This window comes from Cucurbita pepo, chromosome LG12 (genome assembly GCF_002806865.2).
Source record: "Cucurbita pepo subsp. pepo cultivar mu-cu-16 chromosome LG12, ASM280686v2, whole genome shotgun sequence".
Taxonomy (NCBI): domain Eukaryota; kingdom Viridiplantae; phylum Streptophyta; class Magnoliopsida; order Cucurbitales; family Cucurbitaceae; genus Cucurbita; species Cucurbita pepo.
In genome coordinates, this window is record NC_036649.1 from 7,813,337 (window position 1) to 7,838,131 (window position 24,795).

Genomic DNA, 24,795 nt, shown 5'->3' on the forward strand with positions numbered 1-24,795 from the left:
TTTTTTTTTTTTTTTTTTTTTTTTTTTTTTTTTTTTTTTTTTTTTTTTTTTTTTTTTTTTTTTTTTTTTTTTTTGTGCGTGTTATTTTAGTATGATTTTGAAGTATCTAATTAAACTCTACATCTCAGGTGTGGCCACTGCAAGAACCTTGCTCCAGTAAGTAGTTTTCTTCTTATGCTTCTGTTGGTAAATTATCATGAATAATAAACAATTTAATATCGTACTATATTTTCCCTCAGATTTATGAAAAGGTGGCTGCAGCATTTAAATTGGAAAATGACGTCGTAATCGCTAACTTAGATGCTGACAAATACAAGGATTTAGCTGAAAAGTAAGTTTACATGTATATTAGTTTGCCATGGGGTTTGTCTTTTTAGTGTTTTCTCCAAGTTAATATTAAAGGGGTCGGTATCCAATTATATTACAGGTATGGCATTAGTGGTTTCCCTACATTAAAATTCTTCCCAAAAGGCAACAAAGATGGTGAAGACTACGATGGTGGCAGAGATGTTGGTGACTTTGTTAATTTCATCAACGAAAAGACCGGGACCAATCGTGACGTGAAGGGACNTAAATTGGAAAATGACGTCGTAATCGCTAACTTAGATGCTGACAAATACAAGGATTTAGCTGAAAAGTAAGTTTACATGTATATTAGTTTGCCATGGGGTTTGTCTTTTTAGTGTTTTCTCCAAGTTAATATTAAAGGGGTCGGTATCCAATTATATTACAGGTATGGCATTAGTGGTTTCCCTACATTAAAATTCTTCCCAAAAGGCAACAAAGATGGTGAAGACTACGATGGTGGCAGAGATGTTGGTGACTTTGTTAATTTCATCAACGAAAAGACCGGGACCAATCGTGACGTGAAGGGACAACTTACAACCAATGTTAGCGAACGACAATGTTCAAATTTTATATTCTTGTTTTATGGTCTGCTCAAATATGTGATTTTTCTTGCAGGCGGGTATAGTTGCTAGTTTAGATTCATTGGTGAAGGAGTTTATAGCTGCTAGCAATGATGAAGAGAAAAAGAATGTTTATTCCAAGATGGAAGAAGAAGTTGGAAAGCTCAGCGGATCACCTGCAAAGTATACAATTCTTTATTTGATTTTAGCATTCAGTTTCTTAAGAACAGTAACATATAGTAATTCAATAAGCGTCAGATTGTTTGTAGCTTGCCATATTTCCTCTTACGAAAAAAAAATCTATATTTCCAGGAATTAATTGCTGGATTAGGTAGAAAGTGTTTTCATAGTTGTTGATTGCTCTTCTGCAGGTATGGGAAGATATACTTGAAATCTGCTAAAAAATGTCTGGAGAAAGGTGGTGATTATGCCAAGTCCGAGATCGAAAGGATCCAGCGCATACTCGAGAAGGTTAGTCTTTTAGACGTTTTCTTTTTAAATGGAATAGCAAACTGTACTGAGTCCCTTATTGAAACCAAGAAATATGCCTGCATATCCACCATTTTGAGTATAATCCTACATGATCTCGGTAAAGAGAGAGTCAAAAGAGGATATTTTGAGTATAATCCTACATGATCTCGGTAAAGAGAGTCAAAAGAGGATATTTTGAGTATAATCCTACATGATCTCGGTAAAGAGAGAGTCAAAAGAGATATTTTGAGTATAATCCTACATGATCTCGAATGTTATCAGTTCTATTACGTAGACCAAATGATACAATACAATGTGAATAAAAGTTCTTAGATTAATGGTGGTATAGAACCACATATAAGTTATCATGCTTGCATATCTACCATTTGAGTCTCCAACAATTACTCCAATAATTTCATATCCAATTTGACCTGTGGAGAGGTTCTTATTCAATTGCCGTTCGAGTTTCGTTATAGAATATCTTTAGTTCTGAATGAAATATTGGAATGAAAGCTGACAACTTCGTTTCATTTCTTTTTGTTTCAATCAAATGCAGGCGGTAAGCCCAGCAAAAGCAGACGAGTTCACCTTGAAGAAAAACATTCTCTCAAGTTTTGTTCAATCTTCATAATTTGGCGGCAATTAGTTGTGAAATTCTTCATGGCCAAACCGTTTTCCTGTTCCATTTATGAGTAGTAGGCATAGGTACATCATGTTCTTGAGATCTTTGCTTTACAAAAGAACTCCCACATGGCTTCTTGGGCTCTGAGTTTATTTAGTATGCTATTTTGTTTTCCTTCACATATCACTGCCTAATTTCCTTCCCTTTTTCTTATTTTCTTTTGAAAAACAGTTTTGGAAGTAATTTTATTAAAATACTTTTTTTAAGCAAATTAAATTAACATTATTCAAACATACTCTAAAATTGAAATTTAAAATTATTTTGTATTTTTAAAAAATAATTCATTGACAGGAAACAATATTATAAATAATATAGAAATGAAACAAGGTATCAAAGTCTCCTAAATTAAATAGCATATGAAGAATTGAGTGTCATTGTCTTGGCTTCTTAATTCTAATAGATACATTTTTTTATGCATTACAAAGTCAACACACGAATAAGCTTTACAACATCAAACCACAACCAAAAGGAACCTCTTCCTACCAAAAGGTAAAACTTAGTTCCATTGGAACTTATATTTACTAATGATTGGGTTTTAGGGTCTAGGGTTTAGGGTTTGTGGGTTAGGATATCTTTTGGTCGGGAACCCAAAAGTAGGGTTTTCACCCCGACCCATTTTTAAGATTGCTATGAATATTTGATATCTGTAAAAGACTTGGTGATGCAAATGTTTAGTATTTGAGTTTTATGAGATTTTAGTTATTAATATGACGAGGGTTGAATTGGGTTAGGTTATGAGCCATATTTGGGTAATTCGGGTCACTACCCTGAATTTTCTTGAATAGTTCAAAAAATTTCTCCAACCTACTAATATCCTTCGACTCATATTTGTCAACTCATATCACTTTCTTTGCATATTATATACTTTTGCTCATAATCTTTTCAACATTTCTTTATAAACTNATATCACTTTCTTTGCATATTATATACTTTTGCTCATAATCTTCTCAACATTTCTTTATAAACTAAGATTTAAACGACCATACTTTACTATTTCAATATTTTTCAACCGGTTAAGAAATGTTTTTAGCAAACAAATCATGAATTCCATTACTCTTTAATCAACCTTAAAAAAAAATAGAAAAAATATATATATGTACATGTAAAGAAACCCTTTTCCATTAGAATATTTGATGATTTATTCTCATTTGATAGATATAAATAGTCAAAGCCAAAGGGGTAAAGTGTTTATTCTGTTTGAAGGAGTGCCTTTCATTTTCAAGTTTATTGATTTTTTTCTTTTAATACCAAAATCTCTCCCACGGAACTTTGTTTTTTGGGTAACTTTATCAAATACCAATAAACCAATATTTTATGTATAATTATTCACTTTTATAATTATTATTAATAATATTAATTTCATACCACATAAATCAAAATACCCTTTTATACCAAATTTAACCCCCAAACTTATCCACTAATATTCTTTACCGTCCACATTTTATTTCTTTAAACAAATATTTTCATTTATGCATATTTTTATTTTAATTTTATTGCTACGAGTTAGGTAGAAAATCACATTGTTTTTCGGGTCGTTCTCATTGCACTAAACAGACTCTTTCAACACCACGTACTTTACTAAATCACTTACTCTCGTTAAATTATATTCGTTGCTACGCTAACGAAACAACAAGTGCCGTAATTATCAACAGATATATCAATATGAATGCTCGAATATCGAGGTTAGCTCGTGAAATCAAGACCATCGTGCTGAAAGTTGCAAGCTGAAGTTAAATTACGTTTATGTTACTTTTTCAACTATATCGTCCTGTCGTTATTTTTGTCGAGGTATAAATTTTGTTGTCGGTAATGAATTTATTATCATATTGATACTTTATTTAGCTATATTCTTGGAGCCACTATAAAAGTATTTTAATAAACTAATTTATGGAATATGAAACTTTTATATTAATATTCTCCTTGTAATTTGTATTTTTATAATTTCATAGTAAGATTCTGTTCGTTTGATTGATTTTTGGAATAATCTCGTTCTCGAATTGGTCGTTAATATTGAATTGTTTTCAAATTTATTGTCGGTCTCGAGTTCGTCCTCCAATCATTGCAGCATGCGCAAGGCTTTTGAAGTCACTCTTGCTGGAGTCTATACCTCGACTATGTTTGACACCGGTGTCACTTTCATCATTTGTAAGACTATTGACAGAACCTATAAGTTGGCTACAACTAATTTATTGCGTTTACGAGCGTCGCTCTACATTGTCTTTTCCCTAATCTTGCTCGCAATTTAGTTGACGTGAGATCCCATATCAGTTGGAGAATGAAACAAAACATTCTTTATATGTAACGACCCAGATCCACCGCTAGCAGATATTGTTCTCTTTGGGCTTTCCCGTCTGCTAGGGGAAGGTTTCCACACCCTTATAAATGGTGATTTGTTCTCCTCCGCAACCAATGTGGGATATCACAATTCACCCCCCTTAGGGGCCCAGCGTCCCTACTGACACACTGCCTCGTGTCTACCCTCCTTCGGGGAACAGTGAGAAGGCTGACACATCGTCTAGTGTCTAGCTCTGAAACAATTAGTAACGACCCAAATCCACAGCAGATATTGTCCTCTTTGGGCTTTCCCTTTCAGGCTTCCCTTCAAGGCTTTAAAACGCGTGTGCTAGGGAAAGGTTTCCACACCTTTATAAATGGTGATTTGTTCTCCTCTCCAACCAATGTGAGACATCACATTATAAGAGTGCATAAACCTCTCCCCAACAGACATGTTTTAATACAACGAGACATAACATATCAAATTTGACAATATTTGTTAGCGGTATGCTTGAGGTGTTATAGTTGAGTTCAAACTTCTCACCACCGAAGTTGCAGAAACCACCACGACCATAACTGCCTTTAACGACGTTGTAGCTTGGATCTTCCTCGTACTAGTTGTCATTGGTATCGGCACTAAAGACAAAAAGAATACACGAGTTCATTGTTTCGTGTAGGTCATACTTTGAAGAGTTACGGTTACGATTTTCACGATGATTATTATTTTATCTAAAATGATTTAGTTACTTCTTTTTTTTTTATATAATATTTAAAGATTTAAATTTAGGGAGTAAATTAAAATTAAAATTTAAAAGGATATTATTTAGAATTAAGAAAAATAATAAAAAGCGAAAGGTTTTATTAGGGATTATATTAGCCCTGGAAGGAAGAAACGCATGCACTTAGTTTGAGAGAGTCCAGTCCAGACTGCGAGTCAAAACCCCTTTTTACTTTGGTCTCTCTTTCTAGGTTTAGTATAAAACCTGGTAACGAACAAAGCCGAACCTCCCACCTTCTTCTTCTTCATCTTCATCTTCACCCTCGAGCTTTCCCGCTCAGACATTAGCCGAAACTCTTTTTCCTCTCAATTTCTGCACAATGAAGTACGTTTTGGTCACCGGCGGCGTTGTTAGTGGACTCGGCAAAGGCGTCACCGCTAGCAGTATTGGCCTCGTCCTCAAAGCCTGTGGCCTGCGAGTTACCTCCATCAAAATCGGTTTTCTTCTCTTCTTCTTTTGCTTATTGTTTTCGTCAAACAACGATGTATTTTATGCACTGTTCTTGTGTTTTTCGCCTTTTGTTTTTGATTCTTGCTGCATTTTGTTTCCCGAACAGTACAATGTTGTCGCTTTTTATGAGTTTTTCCCTCTGTCAACTTGTTTGATTTATTGTGCATGTTTTGGATTCTGTTTATTTGATTTTTAGCGGTGTTCCTTTTCGGATTTTGGAATTTTTGTTTTTATATGCTTGTATTCTCTTAGACTGTGATTAGTTCATCACGGTGGCGTGTTGACGACAAGTCTTTGTCCTACTTTTGTTTAGCGTAGTTTATTCTTGTCTTTCCGATCGTTTCTCAGTGGTCTGGTGATGGTCTGCATGTTCTCTTCAGATTATTAGTTCATTTAAAAAAACGATTGTGGTTCGATTGCTTGCACGTGCCTGAGTTGGTCCTTAATGGTTTGTGGCGTTTGATTTTCAGATCCGTACTTGAATATGGATGCCGGTACCATGTCTCCCTTCGAACATGGGGAAGTTTTTGTTCTTGATGATGGCGGTGAGGTAGCTTCCATTCCAGCCATACAAAATGACTCTGCGTATTTCCTTTTGAGACATGGTGTAAAATTGTTTGAATATATTCTCCTTTCAGTTTCATTTGAGGTATGATTGTCCTTATATTTATTATTTCAGGTTGATCTAGACTTGGGAAACTATGAGCGTTTCCTAGATTTAACGTTGACAAGAGAGAACAATATTACGACAGGAAAAATATATCAGGTTATTGGAATAAGTTTTGTTCAAGTTCATACTTATGTATTGTACTAGCTTGCTCATTGATTCTATGTATGCAATTTTATCAGTCTGTTCTCGAGAAGGAACGAAGGGGTGATTACCTTGGGAAGACTGTTCAGGTGATGCTTCATATGTATCATGCTGCCAGTTTTCCTTGCACAGATGTTACTTTTTACCTTTCCAGACTAATTTCTTAGTATTATTTTTATAATATCATTGAATTTAGGTGGTTCCACACATCACAGATGCCATTAAAAATCGCATTGAGTCAGTAGCTACCATTCCTGTGGACGGCCAGGAGGGCCCTGCTGATGTTTGTGTGATAGAACTAGGAGGGACTGTAGGTAACTTATCAATTATATTGGTGTGAAACGTTTCCCCGGTAATATTTTCATAACGTATGCTTTGTTCCAAGAAATAAATTTTTTGTGGCCTTTTTAAGGTGACATTGAATCAATGCCATTCATCGAAGCTTTGCGACAACTATCCTTTTCAGTTGGTAAGATAACAATGCAAACATTTTTTCTATGTTTGATGAGCACTTGAGTCTAGTCATATATAACTCTTATGTGCACTAATGTTGATCAAGCTCTTAGAAATCATAGTTTATTTATTTATTCATTATTTATTATTTTATCATTTCACTTCTTATTGTTAGGCCCAGACAACTTCTGCCTTATCCATGTGAGCTTAGTACCAGTATTGGGTGTTGTTGGGGAGCAAGTAAGAATCTATCTTTTTTATACTGTGCAAATAGTTTGTATAAACTTTATGCTCTGTTCTCTTATATCTAGTCTGGTTATAAATTTTCTGTCTCCATTTTATGATGAATGTAGTCCTCACTATCTATCTGTCTTAAAACACAGAAAACGAAGCCTACACAACACAGTGTTCGAGAACTGAGAGCTTTAGGCTTAACTCCACATCTGCTGGCATGCCGATCCGCTCAGGTACATTTTCTTTACCAACAAATGCAAATAATAAGAGGCTTCAAAATGCACCGGACTGTTCATTTGGTTACAACTTTGTTTTCTTCCTTTGGCATCATAGTATGAGTTCAGAATGATAACCTTGGTCCATTTTTTTTCTTGTACTGCAATATGTGCTGTTTTGGTTATATGTACTATGGTTTCATGTTGTATTTGGCAGTAATTTTGTTGAACCATCCCCAATTGCATTGTTATTTTTATTAAATGACTTAAAGTTTGGCCTTCATATTCATTAAAATGGTTTTGATATTTCAAGGTGTGGTAAGGTTTTTGTTTTGGATTATATGTAGCCTATACTGGACAACACGAAGGAGAAGCTTTCACAGTTTTGCCATGTTCCAGTGAGTTGTTAATTGAGATTTTAAATTTTTGATGGAATTGTTTTTTCATTATTGATTACTAATTTTTGCCCATTACTTTTTTCTTTTGTCTTTTCAGGCTGGTAACATTCTCAATATCCATGATGTCCCAAACATCTGGCACGTTCCACTTTTGCTTAGGGTAGGTGTTAAGCTATATATACATGCATACATATGAATATGCACGCTCACATTCATATGTTTGTATTTATGTATGTGCGCATCTATGGATATGTATATGTATCTTATGTGATTATGTTTTTCTGTCGTTTTTGGCTTAGTTGCATCTTGTTGGAAATTATACTTACAGTTTCTTGGGTTTGTATTTGTCACAGAACCAGAATGCTCATCATTCAATTCTTAAACAACTTGACTTGCTCAGGTAGTTTCCGAATCATTTTCATAGAAATCTGATAATACTTCTTCAGATTGAGACTTTAGAAAACAAATCAACACAATGACTTGATTCTTCCTAAGAATTCAATTTGTCACTTTTAGAAACTACCCATTGTTGCATATAGATTACTCATTGAATTTTCTTATAAAAAACCACAAAGCTTGGTTTATGTATTATAAAGTTGGCATCGCCAACTTATTGATGCACTTTATGTGTCTCTCCATCCAGGCAAATGAGAAACTTATTGCCTTACAATGTATTTTTCCCTTTAAAGACATTATATATGTTTCATATCTTAGGAGAAAAAATAATAACGCTAAAAAATAAAATGTCAAGAAAAGATGTTTAGGATATCTGGGTATGTATAAGCAGCCTAAAGTATGACTTCATTATTTATGCTAACAGCCATGTATGTTGTCCCAGGATTGCTGCTGCTCCTGATTTGCGTGACTGGACAAATATGGCTGCAACCCATGATAATATCACAAATTCAGTAAGTCTACTTTATGCTGTAACTTATGTACGTCAATATGATTTTTGCAAACTCTAAGATAATTAATTTTGGCTTTTTTAGGTGAAAATTGCGATGGTAGGAAAGTACGTTGGTTTGACAGATTCGTACCTTTCTGTTGTGAAGGTGCTATTTTAGTACTTCCTGAAAGAATTCAACTTCTCTTATTTCCACATGCATGGTTGTGGGGCTCTTGTAGTATATGTTTTCAAAACTTATTATACATACATGCATAGATTATTCAATTCTGCACATTTTAACTGCAAAATGAGTATTGTTTCATTATTAGGGAGTTATGTTAATTTCGAGCTAGATATAATATGAAAAAAGTTATTACTTTTGTATGACCTGTTGGGATCTATACTTATTTTGCAGGCCCTTCTTCATGCATGCATTGCATGTTCTTTGAAGCCATCAATAGATTGGATTGCGGCTACTGATCTTGAGGATGAAAGTTCCAAATCGGTATTTTTTTTGTACATGGAATCACAAATGCCTTCTATTAGCCCATAATTCCATCATTTAAATAATGAACTGTTCTTTTGTAGACACCGGAAGCACATGCTACTGCATGGGAGACTCTGAGGGTATGCTTTTCCTGGAACCTTTTTTTGGGCTTAAAAATTATGATTGTGTTGTTGTTTTTTTTTCTTTTTTTAAACTTAGCACACTTGGTATATACCAACTCTTGGGACATTTTCATGTTTTTTCTTGCATAATCTCACGTATCCTGCTTTTTATTGGCATACATGTGAACTATAATTTAACTTCATTGTTGGTGGTGGGATTTCTTTTTTGTCGTTCAAATTTCTCCAGCAGTCTATTCAGTTGATGGAATGGTTATAAAATTATATCCGAAGTTACTTGGAAAATAAGGTTCGAAACATCGTGGTCCCTTAATACACCATATTTGTGTTAATCGATGTGTTTGTATTATGTAATTTTCAGTAATTGCGGTTTTGAAATTGGAATGTTGAAAGTACTACAGTTTTCATGTTAGTATATTTAAGAGATGGACAAAGGGGGATGGTTTATTATGGCTCTTGGTTTAAAGCCTTTCCGATCCTTTCTTGATAACCTATTTTTTTCAGAAAGCATCGTGTGTCTTGGTTCCTGGAGGATTTGGAGATCGGGGTGTGAAAGGTATGATATTAGCTGCAAAGTATGCCAGGGAAAACAAAGTTCCATACTTTGGGATTTGCTTGGGCATGCAGATATCTGTAATTGAGTTCGCTAGAAATGTAAGTGATTTTTTTTTTCAATAGCCAAACTTCAATTTTTTTTAAAATTTTGTATTTATGTTATTTCTGTTGTTGCGATCCCCATCCTCATATGTTTGCTTTCTTTTAGGTTTTGGGTTGGGAAAAGGCAAACAGTACAGAGTTTGATGATGGGACGCCAAATCCTGTTGTTATTTTCATGCCTGAGGTGCTGATTTCTTTAAGACTATTTGTATGTTGCTTACTGTTAAGCTACTTCTAAATGTAATCTGTTAGGACTTGTTTCCCTCTGTGTTCGTGTGTAGGGTTCAAAGACCCATATGGGAAGTACTATGAGATTAGGATCTCGAAGAACACTATTCCAGACTGCTGACTGTATTACTTCGAGGGTGTATGTGTTCTTATTCTTTTACCACGTTTAAATGCTTAATGACAAGTTCAGTTCGCCCTGGTATTTATTGTTGGAGAAACTATATTGGAAGTAACTGAACTATATATTGGTAGTTGAATTGAGTTCACCCTTGTAACTACTTTTGATGCTCGTGTACCCCTGCAACATATTTTTCCATTTAATTTTATATATTGCACGTGGGTCTCTTTAAGCCAATAGTACCAAGAGGTTGGTTTAGTTATGGTCCCAATTCAATCCAAAGTGTCTATATCTTTTGCACATTTCGTTGTAGCATTTATCCTGCCCCTAACTCTTTCGGGATTGATAGGTATCATAACTCACAATATGTGGATGAACGGCATCGGCATAGATATGAGGTAGGTTTTTAAAGTTTATCTGGCTGCGAAGTTTGATACTTGGGAAGGTTTGACACGACTAAAATCATTATTTTGCAGGTAAATCCAGAGTTCATCGGGACATTTGAAGAAGCTGGCCTGAAATTTGTTGGGAAGGATGAGACTGGAAATCGAATGGAGGTAGGGTTCCCATTCGTGAGATGTTCTAGTTTTCACTCATCGTCAGGTGTTATGATGTCATTCCTGCACCGGCAATTTCAAGTCATTAGGTGCTAGGCCATTACTGGTCTGAATCAAATACGTAAATTAATGAGATCTTATGCATCTCTTTTTTCTCCAGATTTTAGAGCTTCCAAGCCATCCCTTCTATGTGGGTGTACAATTTCATCCAGAATTTAAATCTCGGCCCAGGAGGCCGTCGCCTGTCTTTCTAGGTAAATTCTGTTCTAAAATTCCGCATTACCCTGTTGTCTCTGTTTCCCATTAAAATGTAAAAGAGAACTCCCACTACAAGCAGCAGTGACATGCCTAATAACATTTTCAATGCTTCAAGTGCTATTTTAATGTATTTTCCCTCTCTTTGCTATTGAAATCATGATATAATATTAACTTTTATAACTCTACTTTTGAAGGTTTTATACTGGCAGCAACGGGGCAGTTGGACTTATATCTCGAAAAGCAACAAAATGGAAGTTGATGCATAATTTATCACTAGTTATTCCTACTACATTCTTTCAAGGTAAACCAACTTCTTATAAGTTTATTTCTTCTTGTCCACTGGCAGAAACAAAAATATGACCCATTTTTCTGTTATCCTAAAAATTGTTAGGAATCACGACTCTCCACGATGGTATGATATTGTTCACTTTAAGCATAAGCTCTCATGGCAATGGAGATAGTATTCCTCACTTATAAACCCATGATCTTCCACTAAATTAACTAAATTAACCAACGTGGGACTCGCTCCCAATAATCCTCAACAAAAATTTCCCCTTCTGATACACTTTTCTTTTGCAGAAAAGGAACTCGATTCTTTTTGCTGGGTTAAATGTGTACTATGAGGATGAACTCCAATATGAGGTGTTTTATGCAAGTAGCTGTCCGGTATAAAGTAGTCGTATCAAAGACTATACAAGTAATTGTAGTGGGATACAGAAGATTGTGTTCTTCGCAATTATAGCGTTTTGACATCCTCCGAGTTGGCACGAGCTTAGTTTTCCGGTGAAGTGTTTTTGTTTTTTTTTCCTTTTCTAGTTCTTTGCACCCCCAACACAATTTAGCTCTCTAGCATACAAGTATCTTGATTTAAGTGTAGTATGGACGAGACAAACATGTGGAAAACTGAAAAAGGATTGTATTTATACTATTTATCAAGTAGAACTTCGTTTAGTTTTAATCCTTCTTGTATCGTCCCCGTCTTGATCGATTGGCGATACTTGGGGAATGCCAGAAGCCATTTTTTGGCTCTTCTTTTTGTCTTTTCAATTACAGCTTCGGTCGTTGAACTTTGTTTAAGCGTTTAGCTTAAGCGTTCGTTTGATTTTCATGTTAGGCTAATTTCTTCTTTATAAAATTGGTTTTAGAGTTTGATCTGTACTTAAATTTGCTCTTTATTCAAGGAATGGCAATACCTCATTTTAAGGAACAGAAAAAAAAAAGATAGAACACCCAAGAACTGTAACGGATGAATCTTATTGTATGCATATTTATAAAATCAACTTTCAAAATTCATAAGCAAAACTCTCGTTTCAATGATTTTTATCATATTGCGAAAATGAAATCTGTCTTTGCATTTTCATTTGCTCATAGAACTCAGCTATGAACTTCTCAGCTCTCAAATCAATCCCATTTTCTTCCACTTCTTCTTCATCCTCTTGTTCCTCCCCACCATCATATCCCGAACTTCTCCGCTCGCTACCCTGGCTATAAACTTCACTACCATCATCGTCACTGTCACAGTCGTCTTCAAACTCGTATTCAAAATCAACCGTCTCCGGAGTAATGCAGGGTATGTGGAATCGCATGGAGGTAGGACGATGCATCTTTATGTGAAAAACAGGCGTTTCGTCGAAGGAAAGCTCGTGATCACCATAATGTAGGTGACCACGGGGCGTTGAGTGGCCAAGCGTCTTGATGAACTTGGGGACAAGGCGGAGGTGATCCATGAGAAACCTCCGCTTGAAAACGCCACCTTTTCTAGCCCATATGATTGCTAGACGAAGAAAGTTCCATGCTCTACGACCCACATTGCTGTTTTTCCTTGGCATTTTGAAGAAGAAGAAGAAGAAGAAGAAGAACAGAACAAAAACGAGAGAGGTTTCAGGTTTTGATCGAATTTTAGTTGGAGGAGTTTTAGATTTGTGTTTGGTGGAAAAAGAAGGCGAAATGATTTATTTATACGAAGCATGGAATTTTGTACGCGTCGAACGGGGTTTTGTGGGCGGTGGCGTCTGGTGGGGGAACACGGCTGTACGCGCTATAAACCAACCTGGATACATATTATTTTATATATTTTTATTACTATTATTCATATTTTATCCTAAATTGCTATTTTACCCGTGTTTTTCCTTCAATTACAAGTTTAGTCTCTTAATTTTAAAGTTTGCGTTTATGTCCTTCAACTTTTGTCTAATGAATTTTTAACCCAATCAAATGGAACTTTAAATCTTCAATTTCATGTACAGTATCTTAGATGAACATGACTCTCACAATAGGAAATGATTATGAGTTTATAATCTAGAAATACTATCTTCATTAGTACGAGGCATTTTGGAGAACCCCAAAGCAAAGTCGTATTCTAAATTTAAAAAAATTTAAAAACTAAATTTGTAACTATTGAAAATACAAGGACCCGATAGACACAAACATTAAATTTAATGTAATTTATCGTATTTTTTTGTTTCTAACAAAATAACTAATGCATTCTCGTTTGTGAAGGGGTATAAACATTGTAAATTGAATTAAATAAAATCATCAACCAATTAAATATTATTTAGTTTATGAAATGTTTGAAAAATATGAATTTGTATGGGAGTTTATATAACTTGTATATAGACAATCAATTCAAGAAATCTATATATTAATTTAATTTGTAAGTTTCTGATTTAAGAAGTTAATTGGGATTTTTAAGCCTAGTTTAAGTTTATTAATAACTTTTAAAATAATTGCTGTCAATTATATTTTTTTAAAAATAAAAGTTGAATTAAAAAGAAAATTATAAATTAATATTAAATTGTTGTAAATAATCAATATTACTAAACAATAAAAATGGTTATTTAAAAAAAAAAAAACACCAAAAATTACCTTGGAAGGTAAGTTTTGTTTATTTGATTTTTCCCCTTCTTTCTTGAAGAATGCTAAAATTAATCTTGAAAAAAAAGAAAATCATTTAGTAAAAGTATGTATTTTTCACCCTTAAATTAGAAGTAATTACCACCAAAATTTAATTTTTAGTTTTTTATCTATTAAAAAAAATAATATTTTGAATTTTATGGAACAAAAATTTATTTTTATGTTTAATAGATGAGTTAATTTTTATTAAATAAAACATAATAAATTTGGCTGCCAATCACAAATTTAAAATTGAGAATTAAATCTATAATTTAATAATTAAAAAATGAATGAATAATACAAATTAATTAGATATTTAATAAATATAAAAAATTTGAAAAGAAATAGTGTATGATTAGACAGCCAACTGGTGCCACCAGCTGTGTTTTGAGTTAAATCCAATTCAAATTGAAATAGAGCCGTTTGAACCTATAGCCATGTTTCTTCCTTTTGTCTTTTTCTTCCTTTTTATTTATTTATTTAATATATATATATATATATATATATATATACATACACTAATTCTACGACACTCAGTAAATAAAAGATATATAATTGAACTGAGAATACTTCATCTTAAAATATTTTTTAAATTATTAAATAAAATTTTTAAAAAATCACTATTATTCTTTAATTTTGATTTAAAAAGAAAAAAAAAGAAGTTAATTTAAAAATTATTTATATAAAATATTTATTTAATTAAACATCAAAACCGTGTTCTGGAAGCTCTTCTCACTTTCAATTATTGTGATTCAAAATCTCTGTATTATTATTTTTTTTAATTTTAAATAAATTTCTCAATTTCCAATGATTAGCCATTTTAAGCGGAAAATATTTGGTTTTTTTTTTTTTTTTTTTTTTTTAAATTTAAAAAATTGAAGAGTTGACCAAATAAGGTCAAACCAAAGAAAACAGCCGATTTGTTGTTCATTACGCGACTTGGCTGCCACTCAGATCCATAATTTTTGTCTCTCTTATTATTAATTATTCTAAATTTCATAGAATTATTTTTTTTTTGTCTTTTATTTCTTTTAAAATATCTATTTTAATCTATAAAAAATATGTATATTTTAGCTCTTCTAATTTGTCCTTAGTATATAATTAAGATGGGTAAATATATTATACCACAAAAAATTTTATTTTTAGTATTAACGTGTGACTAGAAATGGAAAGATGTTACATTTTTTATTAGGCATTTAACAGCTTAGACGTCCCGAAAACTATTAAAATTATCCTTATAGATACTACATAGTATGAATATTTTGTCCATTTATTTATTGACTGTGTCAATGAAAATTGACGTGGGATCTACTAATATTAAAAAATATTTAAAAAGATAAAATTATAATGTGAACTAAAAAGTATAGAAATTTCTAAGAAACTCGTAAGAAACTTATCTAGAACTTACCATGTTTGGTAAGAAATTAATTTTGTAGTTTTGTTCATTAGGTGAACATTTATTGAAAAATTGAGACTATATTTAATAAATATAAATATAATTTTCAAATAGGAAAGTTGTAGAGAAGAACGAACTATTTTTATAAGGATGTTTGAAAATTTTTCCTAGTAGATACGCTCTAAAAACGTGAGGCTGATCTATTAACGATGGGCTTGAGCTATTATATATGGTATAAGAGTTCGACATTGGGTGATGTGCCATCGAGAATGTTGGGCCTTTAAGGGAATGAATTGTGAGATCGGCTGATCTGTTAGTGATGGATTTGAGCTGTTACATATGGTATCAGAGTCAGACACTGGGTGGTGTGCCAACGAGAATGTTGGGTCTTTATAAGGGTGGGTTGTGAGATCGAGGAATGAACCATATCTTATAAGGGTATGGATACCTCTTCCTAGTAGACGCATTTTAAAATCATAAGACTGATAATGATACGTAACGAACTAAAACGAACAATATGTGTTACCGGATTTTGAAAGGAAGTATGTTTGTGGGAGTGAAATTGGGGATAATGGGCCATGTCTAAGGCTGTCATACACTTATGACCAAACTGCAAATGGGTTTGAAAGATTCAAAAGAAGCAATAGAAAACACTTCAAAATCCAGCTTTCGTTCTTATTTTGAGGACAAAACCAACCATAATACCATCATGAAATGCCACAACACTAACTTTTTAGGTTAACCCATCCATCACCTTAGCCTAACACCCATTTCCATTCTCTATTCATACAATAACTTAGGTGAATTATATTAATATTTAATCACGATTTAAAGCTCGACCTTACTTCTAATGAATCGTCTATAGAAACTCATCATTTTTCTTACTGTTTAACGTCTAGAATTCGTGTTTAAAGAGTTTTGAGCATGAGCTATCACGAAAATGTCTATATTGCTGGAAAATTCCACAATTTCTCGAGTTGAATCTCATTAGTATGAAATGATTTCCAAAAATGAAGGGAAACCCACTTGATTGAAATGAAAAATATGCGCTAAAAAAACGTTCCACACCATTTCACCTAGTGTTCGAGTTTAGTTAAGAAAAGGTAGTTGTACTCTTACCTTTTCCTTTTCTTCCACCATGCCTCCTCTTGTGGTCTAAGCGAGCTACACTATGACACATGTGAGTGTCATAGTGCGAGCTGGTGTGCCAAGACGAGTGTCTCAAGCGACTTCCTTTGAAATGGGTTTTTCAAGAATAGTACCGGGCGACATGGGTGTGTCGGTATTGTGCCCCAATCCATGTGTCGGAGGTTGATATATGCACCCGTTATTCGTAAATGACATGACATGAGCACGGGAGGCCCAATGCCTCAATAGAATCTGGATGGATGAGTGTTCGGGATGTCCATATGCGATATTGCATTGAGAGACTTTGGCCCCGAGTAGAGACAAGATCGAGCCAAATGACTTAGTCCAGTGTATGTAAGGTTATGAGATCGTGATATAGCAATAATTGCAAACAATTCATGTTTTGGGAATGACAAAACTTGTGAGCATTGCTTATCTATACATACATTAATGGAAAAAGAATAATTTTTGTCTCTCTTATTATTAATTATTCTAAATTTCATAAAATTATTATTATTTTTTTGTCTTTTATTTCTTTTAAAATATCTATTTTAATCTATAAAAATGTATATTTTAGCTCTTCTAATTTGTCCTTCGTATATAATTAAGATGTGTAAATATATTATACCACAAAAAATTTTATTTTTAGTATTAACGGGTGACTAGAAATGAAAATATGTTACATTTTTTATTAGGCATTTAACCGCTTAGACGTCTCGAAAACTATTAAAATTATCCATAAACAGCTTATAGATACTACAGAGTATGAATATTCTGTCTATTTATTTACTGTGTCAATGAAAATTGACGTGAGATCTACTAATATTAAAAAATATTTAAAAGATAAAATTATAATGTGAACTAAAAAGTATAGAAATTTCTAAGAAACTCCTAAGAAACTTATCTAGAACTTACCCATGTTTGGTAAGAAATTATTAATTTTGTAGTTTTGTTCATTAAGTGAACATTTATTGAAAAATTGAGACTATATTTAATAAATATAAATATAATTTTTAAATAGGAAAGTTGTAGAGAAGAACGAACCATTTTTATAAGGATGCTTGAGCTATTATATATGGTATAAGAGTTCGACATTGGGTGATGTGCCATCGAGAATGTTGGACCTTTAAGGGGGTGAATTGTGACTCATATGGTATCAAAGTCAGACACCGGCTGGTGTGCCAACGAGAATGTTGGGTCTCTATGGGGGTGAATTGTGAGATCGTATATCGATTAGAGAGGAGAATGAAACATTTCTTATCAGGGTGTGAATACCTCTCCCTGGTAGATGTGTTTTAAAATCGTAAGACTGATAATGATACGTAATGAGCTAAAACGAACAATATGTGTTACGGGTAGGGTCGGATTATGCAAATTTTGAAAGGAAGGAAGTTTGTGGGAGTGAAATTGGGGATAATGGGCCATGTCTAAGGCTGTCATACACTTATGACCAAACTGCAAATGGGTTTGAAAGATTCAAAAGAAGCAATAGAAAACACTTCAAAATCCAGCTTTCGTTCTTATTTTGAGGACAAAACCAACCATAATACCATCATGAAATGCCACAACACTAACTTTTTAGGTTAACCCATCCATCACCTTAGCCTAACACCCATTTCCATTCTCTATTCATACAATAACTTAGGTGAATTATATTAATATTTAATCACGATTTAAAGCTCGACCTTACTTCTAATGAATCGTCTATAGAAACTCATCATTTTTCTTACTGTTTAACGTCTAGAATTCGTGTTTAAAGAGTTTTGAGCATGAGCTATCACGAAAATGTCTATATTGCTGGAAAATTCCACAATTTCTCGAGTTGAATCTCATTAGTATGAAATGATTTCCAAAAATGAAGGGAAACCCACTTGATTGAAATGAAAAATATGCGCTAAAAAAACGTTCCACACCATTTCACCTAGTGTTCGAGTTTAGTTAAGAAAAGGTAGTTGTACTCTTACCTTTTCCTTTTCTTCCACCATGCCTCCTCTTGTGGTCTAAGCGAGCTACACTATGACACATGTGAGTGTCATAGTGCGAGCTGGTGTGCCAAGACGAGTGTCTCAAGCGACTTCCTTTGAAATGGGTTTTTCAAGAATAGTACCGGGCGACATGGGTGTGTCGGTATTGTGCCCCAATCCATGTGTCGGAGGTTGATATATGCACCCGTTATTCGTAAATGACATGACATGAGCACGGGAGGCCCAATGCCTCAATAGAATCTGGATGGATGAGTGTTCGGGATGTCCATATGCGATATTGCATTGAGAGACTTTGGCCCCGAGTAGAGACAAGATCGAGCCAAATGACTTAGTCCAGTGTATGTAAGGTTATGAGATCGTGATATAGCAATAATTGCAAACAATTCATGTTTTGGGAATGACAAAACTTGTGAGCATTGCTTATCTATACATACATTAATGGAAAAAGAAGCCTAAGTTTTGGTTGAATTTAGCCCAAATAATAAGGGCACAAAGACCTAACCTCCATCAACCTTGCATCCCCTAAATATAAGCCTTTCCAAATTTAAACATAAATGGCCATGGCCGCCCGCCACCTTTCTTTATAAAACTAACCATTACCCCTCCTCCTCCTCCTCCTCCTCTAAGTTAGCTTCTTCTTTCCCTTCGGTCCCGGAGCGCCCTCCGACCACCTTCTCGCTTCCTCCCTCGTTCCCAAACCTTATATGGACCTAAAATCCCAACCCATCTCCAACTCCGGCCAGACCAAGAAGAAAAGTAATCGAGCCATGCAAATTTTCAAGCTTTCCCTCTTCATGCTCCGTCGTCGATCCAAGAAATCAAAGGCATCGGTCGACATGGGTTCCGATAAAGGCTTGTGGCAGCGGCTGTTGGCCTCCATTCGCCCTCTCCACATCCAAGACAACGAATCGCCTCCGACCATAGTCCACACATCGTTGGCTCCAAAACCGATAGAAGTTTACGAGGAGTCACCAATACCATTGTCATCATCGCCATCCTCGTCGATTTCATCGTCGACATTGTTTTCTTGTACGTCGATGTCGTCTTCTTTTTGCACAAGACAACATGCCTCTGAACCCAACCTTCAAGAACTCGACAATGATGAAAACACCATCGACGGAGGCGACGAAATGATCGATGCAAAGGCGGACGAGTTCATAGCGCAATTCTACGAACAAATGAGACGTCAACAAAATGGGTTTGCATGAGAGATGGAGTGTGCATGGATCTTCAATTATTTAATCTTTTTGTTATTTATTTAGAAGAATTAATTAAAAATTCCTCATAATTTATGAAAAAAAAAATAAAATAATGGATTTTGGAATTAAATTGGTGTAATTAAATAAGCTAATTCCCATTAAATTGTGATTAATGTTCATAAAGTTAATTTAAGATGAAGATCAACAGCACCCACATGATTTGGTAATCCCTTTTCACCATCCAATTTACACCCTGAAGATTCCATTTTTCCGAACATCCACCGCCCTGATGACGCCGATACGCCGCCGTACGCCGCCGTAAAGTACCCGTTGCGGCTCGGAGGCAGAATTCTAGAACCACCACTACTGCCAATGTTGGTGTAAAGCGGCGGCGGTCGGAGTGCGTGGAAATAAAGGGCGCGTTTGGCCCTTTGGCGCTCTCTCTTGTGGGCATTCTGGTGGCCGCCGAGGGCCTGCGAGTTGGCAAATACTCGGCGGCAGAATTGACAACGGAACTTTCTATCGTCGTCGGAGTTGATATCGCCGCCACCCCCTTCGGGGGTTTCCGGTTGAACGCCGTCGTGTTCGACGAGTGGGAACCCGAATAGCTTGAGAATGGACATTTTTTTGGACAGAGCAATATTGTTTTGGTGTGTTCCCTTCTTCGTCTCGCTCTCTCGTTCCCAAACCTTATATGGACCTAAAATCCCAACCCATCTCCAACTCCGGCCAGACCAAGAAGAAAAGTAATCGAGCCATGCAAATTTTCAAGCTTTCCCTCTTCATGCTCCGTCGTCGATCCAAGAAATCAAAGGCATCGGTCGACATGGGTTCCGATAAAGGCTTGTGGCAGCGGCTGTTGGCCTCCATTCGCCCTCTCCACATCCAAGACAACGAATCGCCTCCGACCATAGTCCACACATCGTTGGCTCCAAAACCGATAGAAGTTTACGAGGAGTCACCAATACCATTGTCATCATCGCCATCCTCGTCGATTTCATCGTCGACATTGTTTTCTTGTACGTCGATGTCGTCTTCTTTTTGCACAAGACAACATGCCTCTGAACCCAACCTTCAAGAACTCGACAATGATGAAAACACCATCGACGGAGGCGACGAAATGATCGATGCAAAGGCGGACGAGTTCATAGCGCAATTCTACGAACAAATGAGACGTCAACAAAATGGGTTTGCATGAGAGATGGAGTGTGCATGGATCTTCAATTATTTAATCTTTTTGTTATTTATTTAGAAGAATTAATTAAAAATTCCTCATAATTTATGAAAAAAAAAATAAAATAATGGATTTTGGAATTAAATTGGTGTAATTAAATAAGCTAATTCCCATTAAATTGTGATTAATGTTCATAAAGTTAATTTAAGATGAAGATCAACAGCACCCACATGATTTGGTAATCCCTTTTCACCATCCAATTTACACCCTGAAGATTCCATTTTTCCGAACATCCACCGCCCTGATGACGCCGATACGCCGCCGTACGCCGCCGTAAAGTACCCGTTGCGGCTCGGAGGCAGAATTCTAGAACCACCACTACTGCCAATGTTGGTGTAAAGCGGCGGCGGTCGGAGTGCGTGGAAATAAAGGGCGCGTTTGGCCCTTTGGCGCTCTCTCTTGTGGGCATTCTGGTGGCCGCCGAGGGCCTGCGAGTTGGCAAATACTCGGCGGCAGAATTGACAACGGAACTTTCTATCGTGGTCGGAGTTGATATCGCCGCCACCCCCTTCGGGGGTTTCCGGTTGAACGCCGTCGTGCTCGACGAGTGGGAACCCGAATAGCTTGAGAATGGACATTTTATTGGACGGAGCAATATTGTTTTGGTGTGTTCCCTTCTTCGTCTCGCTCATGTAGGCTACATTTATAGGCTTTTTTTTATTATTATTATTATTATTTTTAATATAATTCTCGACTCGGGTCCCATTTATTTAATGGAGAAATCTCTTTTTAAGAGAGATTCGTGTCTGTTTGAGACAAAATTCATATGATACACATTATTGTGCTTGCATGGTAGCTCGTTACGTATCTTTGTCAGCCTCACAGTTGTAAAACGTGTATGTTAAAGAGAGGTTTCCACACTCTTATAATGAATGCTTCATTCTCATCTCTAATCGATGTGGGGTCTCACAATCCATCCCCTTGAGTGCCCAGCGTCCTCGCTGGCACACTGTTCGGTACGTATCGTCATCAGCCTCACGGTTGTAAAACGTGTGTGTTAAGGAGAGGTTTCCACACTCTTATAATGAATGCTTCATTCCCGTCTCTAATCGATGTGGGATCTCACAATCCAACCCCTTGAGAGCCCAGTGACACAATCGCACTTTCGAAGGCAGCGGACTAGCGATTGTGCGACACTCACTTTCCAACGACAAGTGAGCTAAGCCAATTTGTTCTTGCGTCGCCTACGGCCAAGCGACGTATGATCGAGCCTCTAACCTCAGTTTTAAAAGAAGGTTTTAGAAAACGAGGAGAGAGAGAAATTTTAGAAAGAGAGATTTTAGAAAGAGAGCGTTATATAAGCAAGCAAGAGAGAGATAACAACGGCTTAGCATATATAACCTTGGGTAGGGAGAAGTTGACAACTAGTCATCCCTATAGTACATTCTCAGCCATTTTATGTCTAGCAGGCCTAGACATGATATTTTTTTAGGGTCATACGCCCTAAGACTACAAAAGGAAAAACACTAGAATGAAAAGACATAACAAGGGTTTGGCTTGTCATGGGCATGCGGCCATGGGCAACACGCCCTGGACGAGCATGACCGTGACACCCAGCGTCCTCGCTGACACACTGCTCGGTGCCCTAACTCTAATACCCTTTGTACCAATCCTACCCCACCATATATTGGTGAATCAAAATCTCATTTTTATGATACGATTGTTTCATAGTTGATGAGACCTTTTGTGGACTATAAATTGTATAAAGAATCTTTGCATACTCTTCTCTTCTAATCTCCGTTCTATAATTAATATTTTTTATTTAGTTTATTAATTTGAATAATTATCACGTGCCATTTTGATCACATTTTCAGTAAAAATTAATGAACATAGTCGATAAAATTCAACGGTCGATATTTAAATAATATAATATTTAATTTTAAGAAGAAAATCCATAGTGGAAGAAGAGTTGAATTTTTGCAACAATGTTCGTATCAAAGAGAAGATCGACAAAGATCTAAATGAAGGGTATCTTTAAGATATGTGTCCATCAAATCTTGAGGTCATAAAAGGAGGACGGATCGTATCGACTCTTATTATTTTTTGGAATTTCAACCATTTATAGAAATTATTTAGTAAAATAATTATCACGTAATCCTAATAAAATGAAATATGATTAGATTAATGTTGTTAGATTTTGATTAGATTAAGGATAGGATTAGGTAAGATATAGAACAAGTGCATGGGACGACATGTGTTTATGTGTCGTTCCGTAATTGGATGATTGAGTTGAGATGTCGGCCATGTTTGGTTTTTTCTTTTTTCTTAAAAATCGAGATAAAAAATGAAAAAGAAAATTGGTTCAGTCCTATGAATCCTCAACATACCTAGATATTATTATGTGTTATGATTTTAATTATTAATGTAACACGTATTATGAATAAGTAAGATTTTTTTAAATCATTAAAAAAATAAACAGCTTAACGAGCGACCCAACCCAAAAACAGAGAGTTGGGTTATGAACCTACTCGGGTCATTTGGGTCATTAACCTGAAATTTTGAATCGGTAAAAAAAAAAACTTTCAATTCAACCCGTATATACCTCTATAAATTGATTGTGTCGCATATAGATATTAAGTGGAGCGACTATCAGATACTAAATACAATGTTGCTGAAAAAGGATTTTAACTATAACACCTACCCGAACGAAAAAAATATATATATATTAGAGATTACTGACAAATGAAAGTGTTCGTGTTTATGTTAAGAGTACTTAAAGTGTTGGTGACGTGCAATCTGTCTTTTAACTATATTTGTTGAATCAAGTCGATTTAACGATATTTGTATCAACTTTTTCTTACACTTGTAGCTATAATTGTCGTGTCATTTCACTTTCGTAATAGTCACCCCACTCGAACGATTACTATACGAGCAATACTTTATAAAACTTGAAAATTAAGCAAAAAAATAAAAATAAAAATAAAATAGTGTAACACTTGCAAAATTATTGCACGAACTGTTGGTCTCCTGCCACTGTCATGATGGCGTCAAATCCATCATTCCCTTGCGCTGATTGGACTAAAATTATTTGAGTGGGCTGTGGTGGGCCTGGCCCATTATCACTAGGCCCACTAAACCCAAAAGGAAAAAAAAGGTTTGATAGATTGATGGATGGATGGAATGAGAGATTTGTGATCAAATTCAAGTACACCCAATAGGCCCCTCTTCTTTATTTTCTCCACTTTCAACTATTACTATTTTGATGTATTTCACTTTCTTTTCAAACCTGTGTCGTTCGTTCGTTCGTTCGTCTCGTATGTTATTTTGCATCATCCGCTCTTGTTTTAGATACCTTAAAGTGTTAATACAGATGTAAGAATATTTCGACTTGGTCTAGAAGTCTACTTAGGTCTAACGAGTGGTTTTGCTTGAATAATTTGTTCTTTTTTGGTTTTAAAGAATATGTCTCGTAGAACGGTATGTAACAACTCAAGCTCATCGCTAGTAGATATTGTCTACTTTGATCTATTACGTCATTCTCACGATTTTAAAATGTGTCTGGTAGGAGAAGTTTCAACACCCTTGTAAGGAATGTTTTGTTCCCTTCTTCAACTGATGTGGGACCTCACACGGTACGATGGTGTTACGATCCCAATTTCGTTCCAGATCACCACTCCATAATGTTCCAAGTCTCGAGTTTTTTTTTCTTTTTTTTGGGAATCGTGAGGAAAGAAAAGCCTATGATTTTGCGACAAGCTATGTGGAGATACACAATCTTGGTACCAAAGATTTGTCTGCCTCTCCTTACAAACGACAATCTAACAAAGTGTGTATAGGTGGATGCCTTCACTTTTTTTCTATAGCTTTCCCTTTCACTAACCAATGATACCACTTGTGGGGGACACCCCACCCATCTCGACCCATCTCGTTTTTTACACTGTAGCGGTCATAACGTCGTAAGAGAAATTGAATATCGATAATAAAACAACGAAACCCATAATAGAAGTTGGGTAGC

The 24,795-nt window shown here is 35.3% G+C and overlaps 5 protein-coding genes across 8 annotated transcripts in view; 2 read left to right on the forward strand and 3 right to left on the reverse strand.

Moving 5' to 3' along the window:
- Positions 1 to 2,182, forward strand: part of LOC111807443 (probable protein disulfide-isomerase A6) — a 4,655-nt gene extending 2,473 nt beyond the window's left edge. The window contains exons 6-12 of one of the 2 annotated variants that reach the window (XM_023693176.1): positions 129 to 156; positions 240 to 331; positions 428 to 550; positions 857 to 890; positions 964 to 1,091; positions 1,280 to 1,379; positions 1,936 to 2,182. In XM_023693176.1, the coding sequence (XP_023548944.1) occupies positions 129 to 156; positions 240 to 331; positions 428 to 550; positions 857 to 890; positions 964 to 1,091; positions 1,280 to 1,379; positions 1,936 to 2,010 (580 nt within the window). In that variant the 3' untranslated portion in view covers positions 2,011 to 2,182. Of the gene's footprint in view, positions 1 to 128; positions 157 to 239; positions 332 to 427; positions 551 to 733; positions 891 to 963; positions 1,092 to 1,279; positions 1,380 to 1,935 lie in introns of both variants that reach the window. The other variant, XM_023693177.1, reaches the window with a different exon arrangement.
- Positions 2,183 to 5,238: 3,056 nt separating this feature from the next.
- LOC111807555 (CTP synthase) lies at positions 5,239 to 11,973 on the forward strand. 3 transcript variants are annotated; one of them, XM_023693323.1, is made up of 23 exons: positions 5,239 to 5,551; positions 6,035 to 6,114; positions 6,244 to 6,330; positions 6,414 to 6,464; positions 6,572 to 6,689; positions 6,788 to 6,844; positions 7,004 to 7,068; positions 7,212 to 7,295; positions 7,625 to 7,675; positions 7,773 to 7,835; positions 8,029 to 8,075; positions 8,514 to 8,583; positions 8,665 to 8,727; positions 8,977 to 9,066; positions 9,150 to 9,188; positions 9,693 to 9,842; positions 9,952 to 10,029; positions 10,127 to 10,212; positions 10,541 to 10,589; positions 10,668 to 10,748; positions 10,909 to 11,002; positions 11,201 to 11,307; positions 11,586 to 11,973. In XM_023693323.1, the coding sequence occupies exons 1-22, from the start codon at positions 5,434 to 5,436 to the stop codon at positions 11,263 to 11,265; spliced, it is 1,686 nt and encodes a 561-aa protein (XP_023549091.1). In that variant the 5' UTR covers positions 5,239 to 5,433; the 3' UTR covers positions 11,266 to 11,307; positions 11,586 to 11,973. The 3 variants fall into 3 exon arrangements, with proteins under 3 accessions (XP_023549091.1, XP_023549092.1, XP_023549093.1); XM_023693324.1 differs by lacking the exon at positions 5,239 to 5,551 and having other exon boundaries at positions 6,041 to 6,109; XM_023693325.1 differs by lacking the exon at positions 5,239 to 5,551 and having other exon boundaries at positions 6,080 to 6,169.
- Positions 11,974 to 12,316: 343 nt separating this feature from the next.
- Positions 12,317 to 12,835, reverse strand: LOC111807760. The gene has a single exon (XM_023693627.1). The coding sequence runs from the start codon at positions 12,833 to 12,835 to the stop codon at positions 12,317 to 12,319; it is 519 nt and encodes a 172-aa protein (XP_023549395.1).
- A 5,985-nt stretch (positions 12,836 to 18,820) lies between these two features.
- LOC111807761 (zinc finger protein GIS-like) lies at positions 18,821 to 20,229 on the reverse strand. The gene is made up of 2 exons (XM_023693628.1): positions 19,822 to 20,229; positions 18,821 to 19,575 (listed from the first exon to the last, which is right to left on the reverse strand). Exons 1-2 carry the CDS (start codon positions 20,227 to 20,229, stop codon positions 19,492 to 19,494), a joined length of 492 nt encoding a protein of 163 aa, XP_023549396.1. The 3' UTR covers positions 18,821 to 19,491.
- Positions 20,230 to 20,296: 67 nt separating this feature from the next.
- On the reverse strand, positions 20,297 to 21,440 carry LOC111807578 (zinc finger protein GIS-like). Its single transcript, XM_023693360.1, has 2 exons — positions 21,011 to 21,440; positions 20,297 to 20,764 (listed from the first exon to the last, which is right to left on the reverse strand). Exons 1-2 carry the CDS (start codon positions 21,416 to 21,418, stop codon positions 20,681 to 20,683), a joined length of 492 nt encoding a protein of 163 aa, XP_023549128.1. The 5' UTR covers positions 21,419 to 21,440; the 3' UTR covers positions 20,297 to 20,680.
- Positions 21,441 to 24,795: the final 3,355 nt, after the last annotated feature.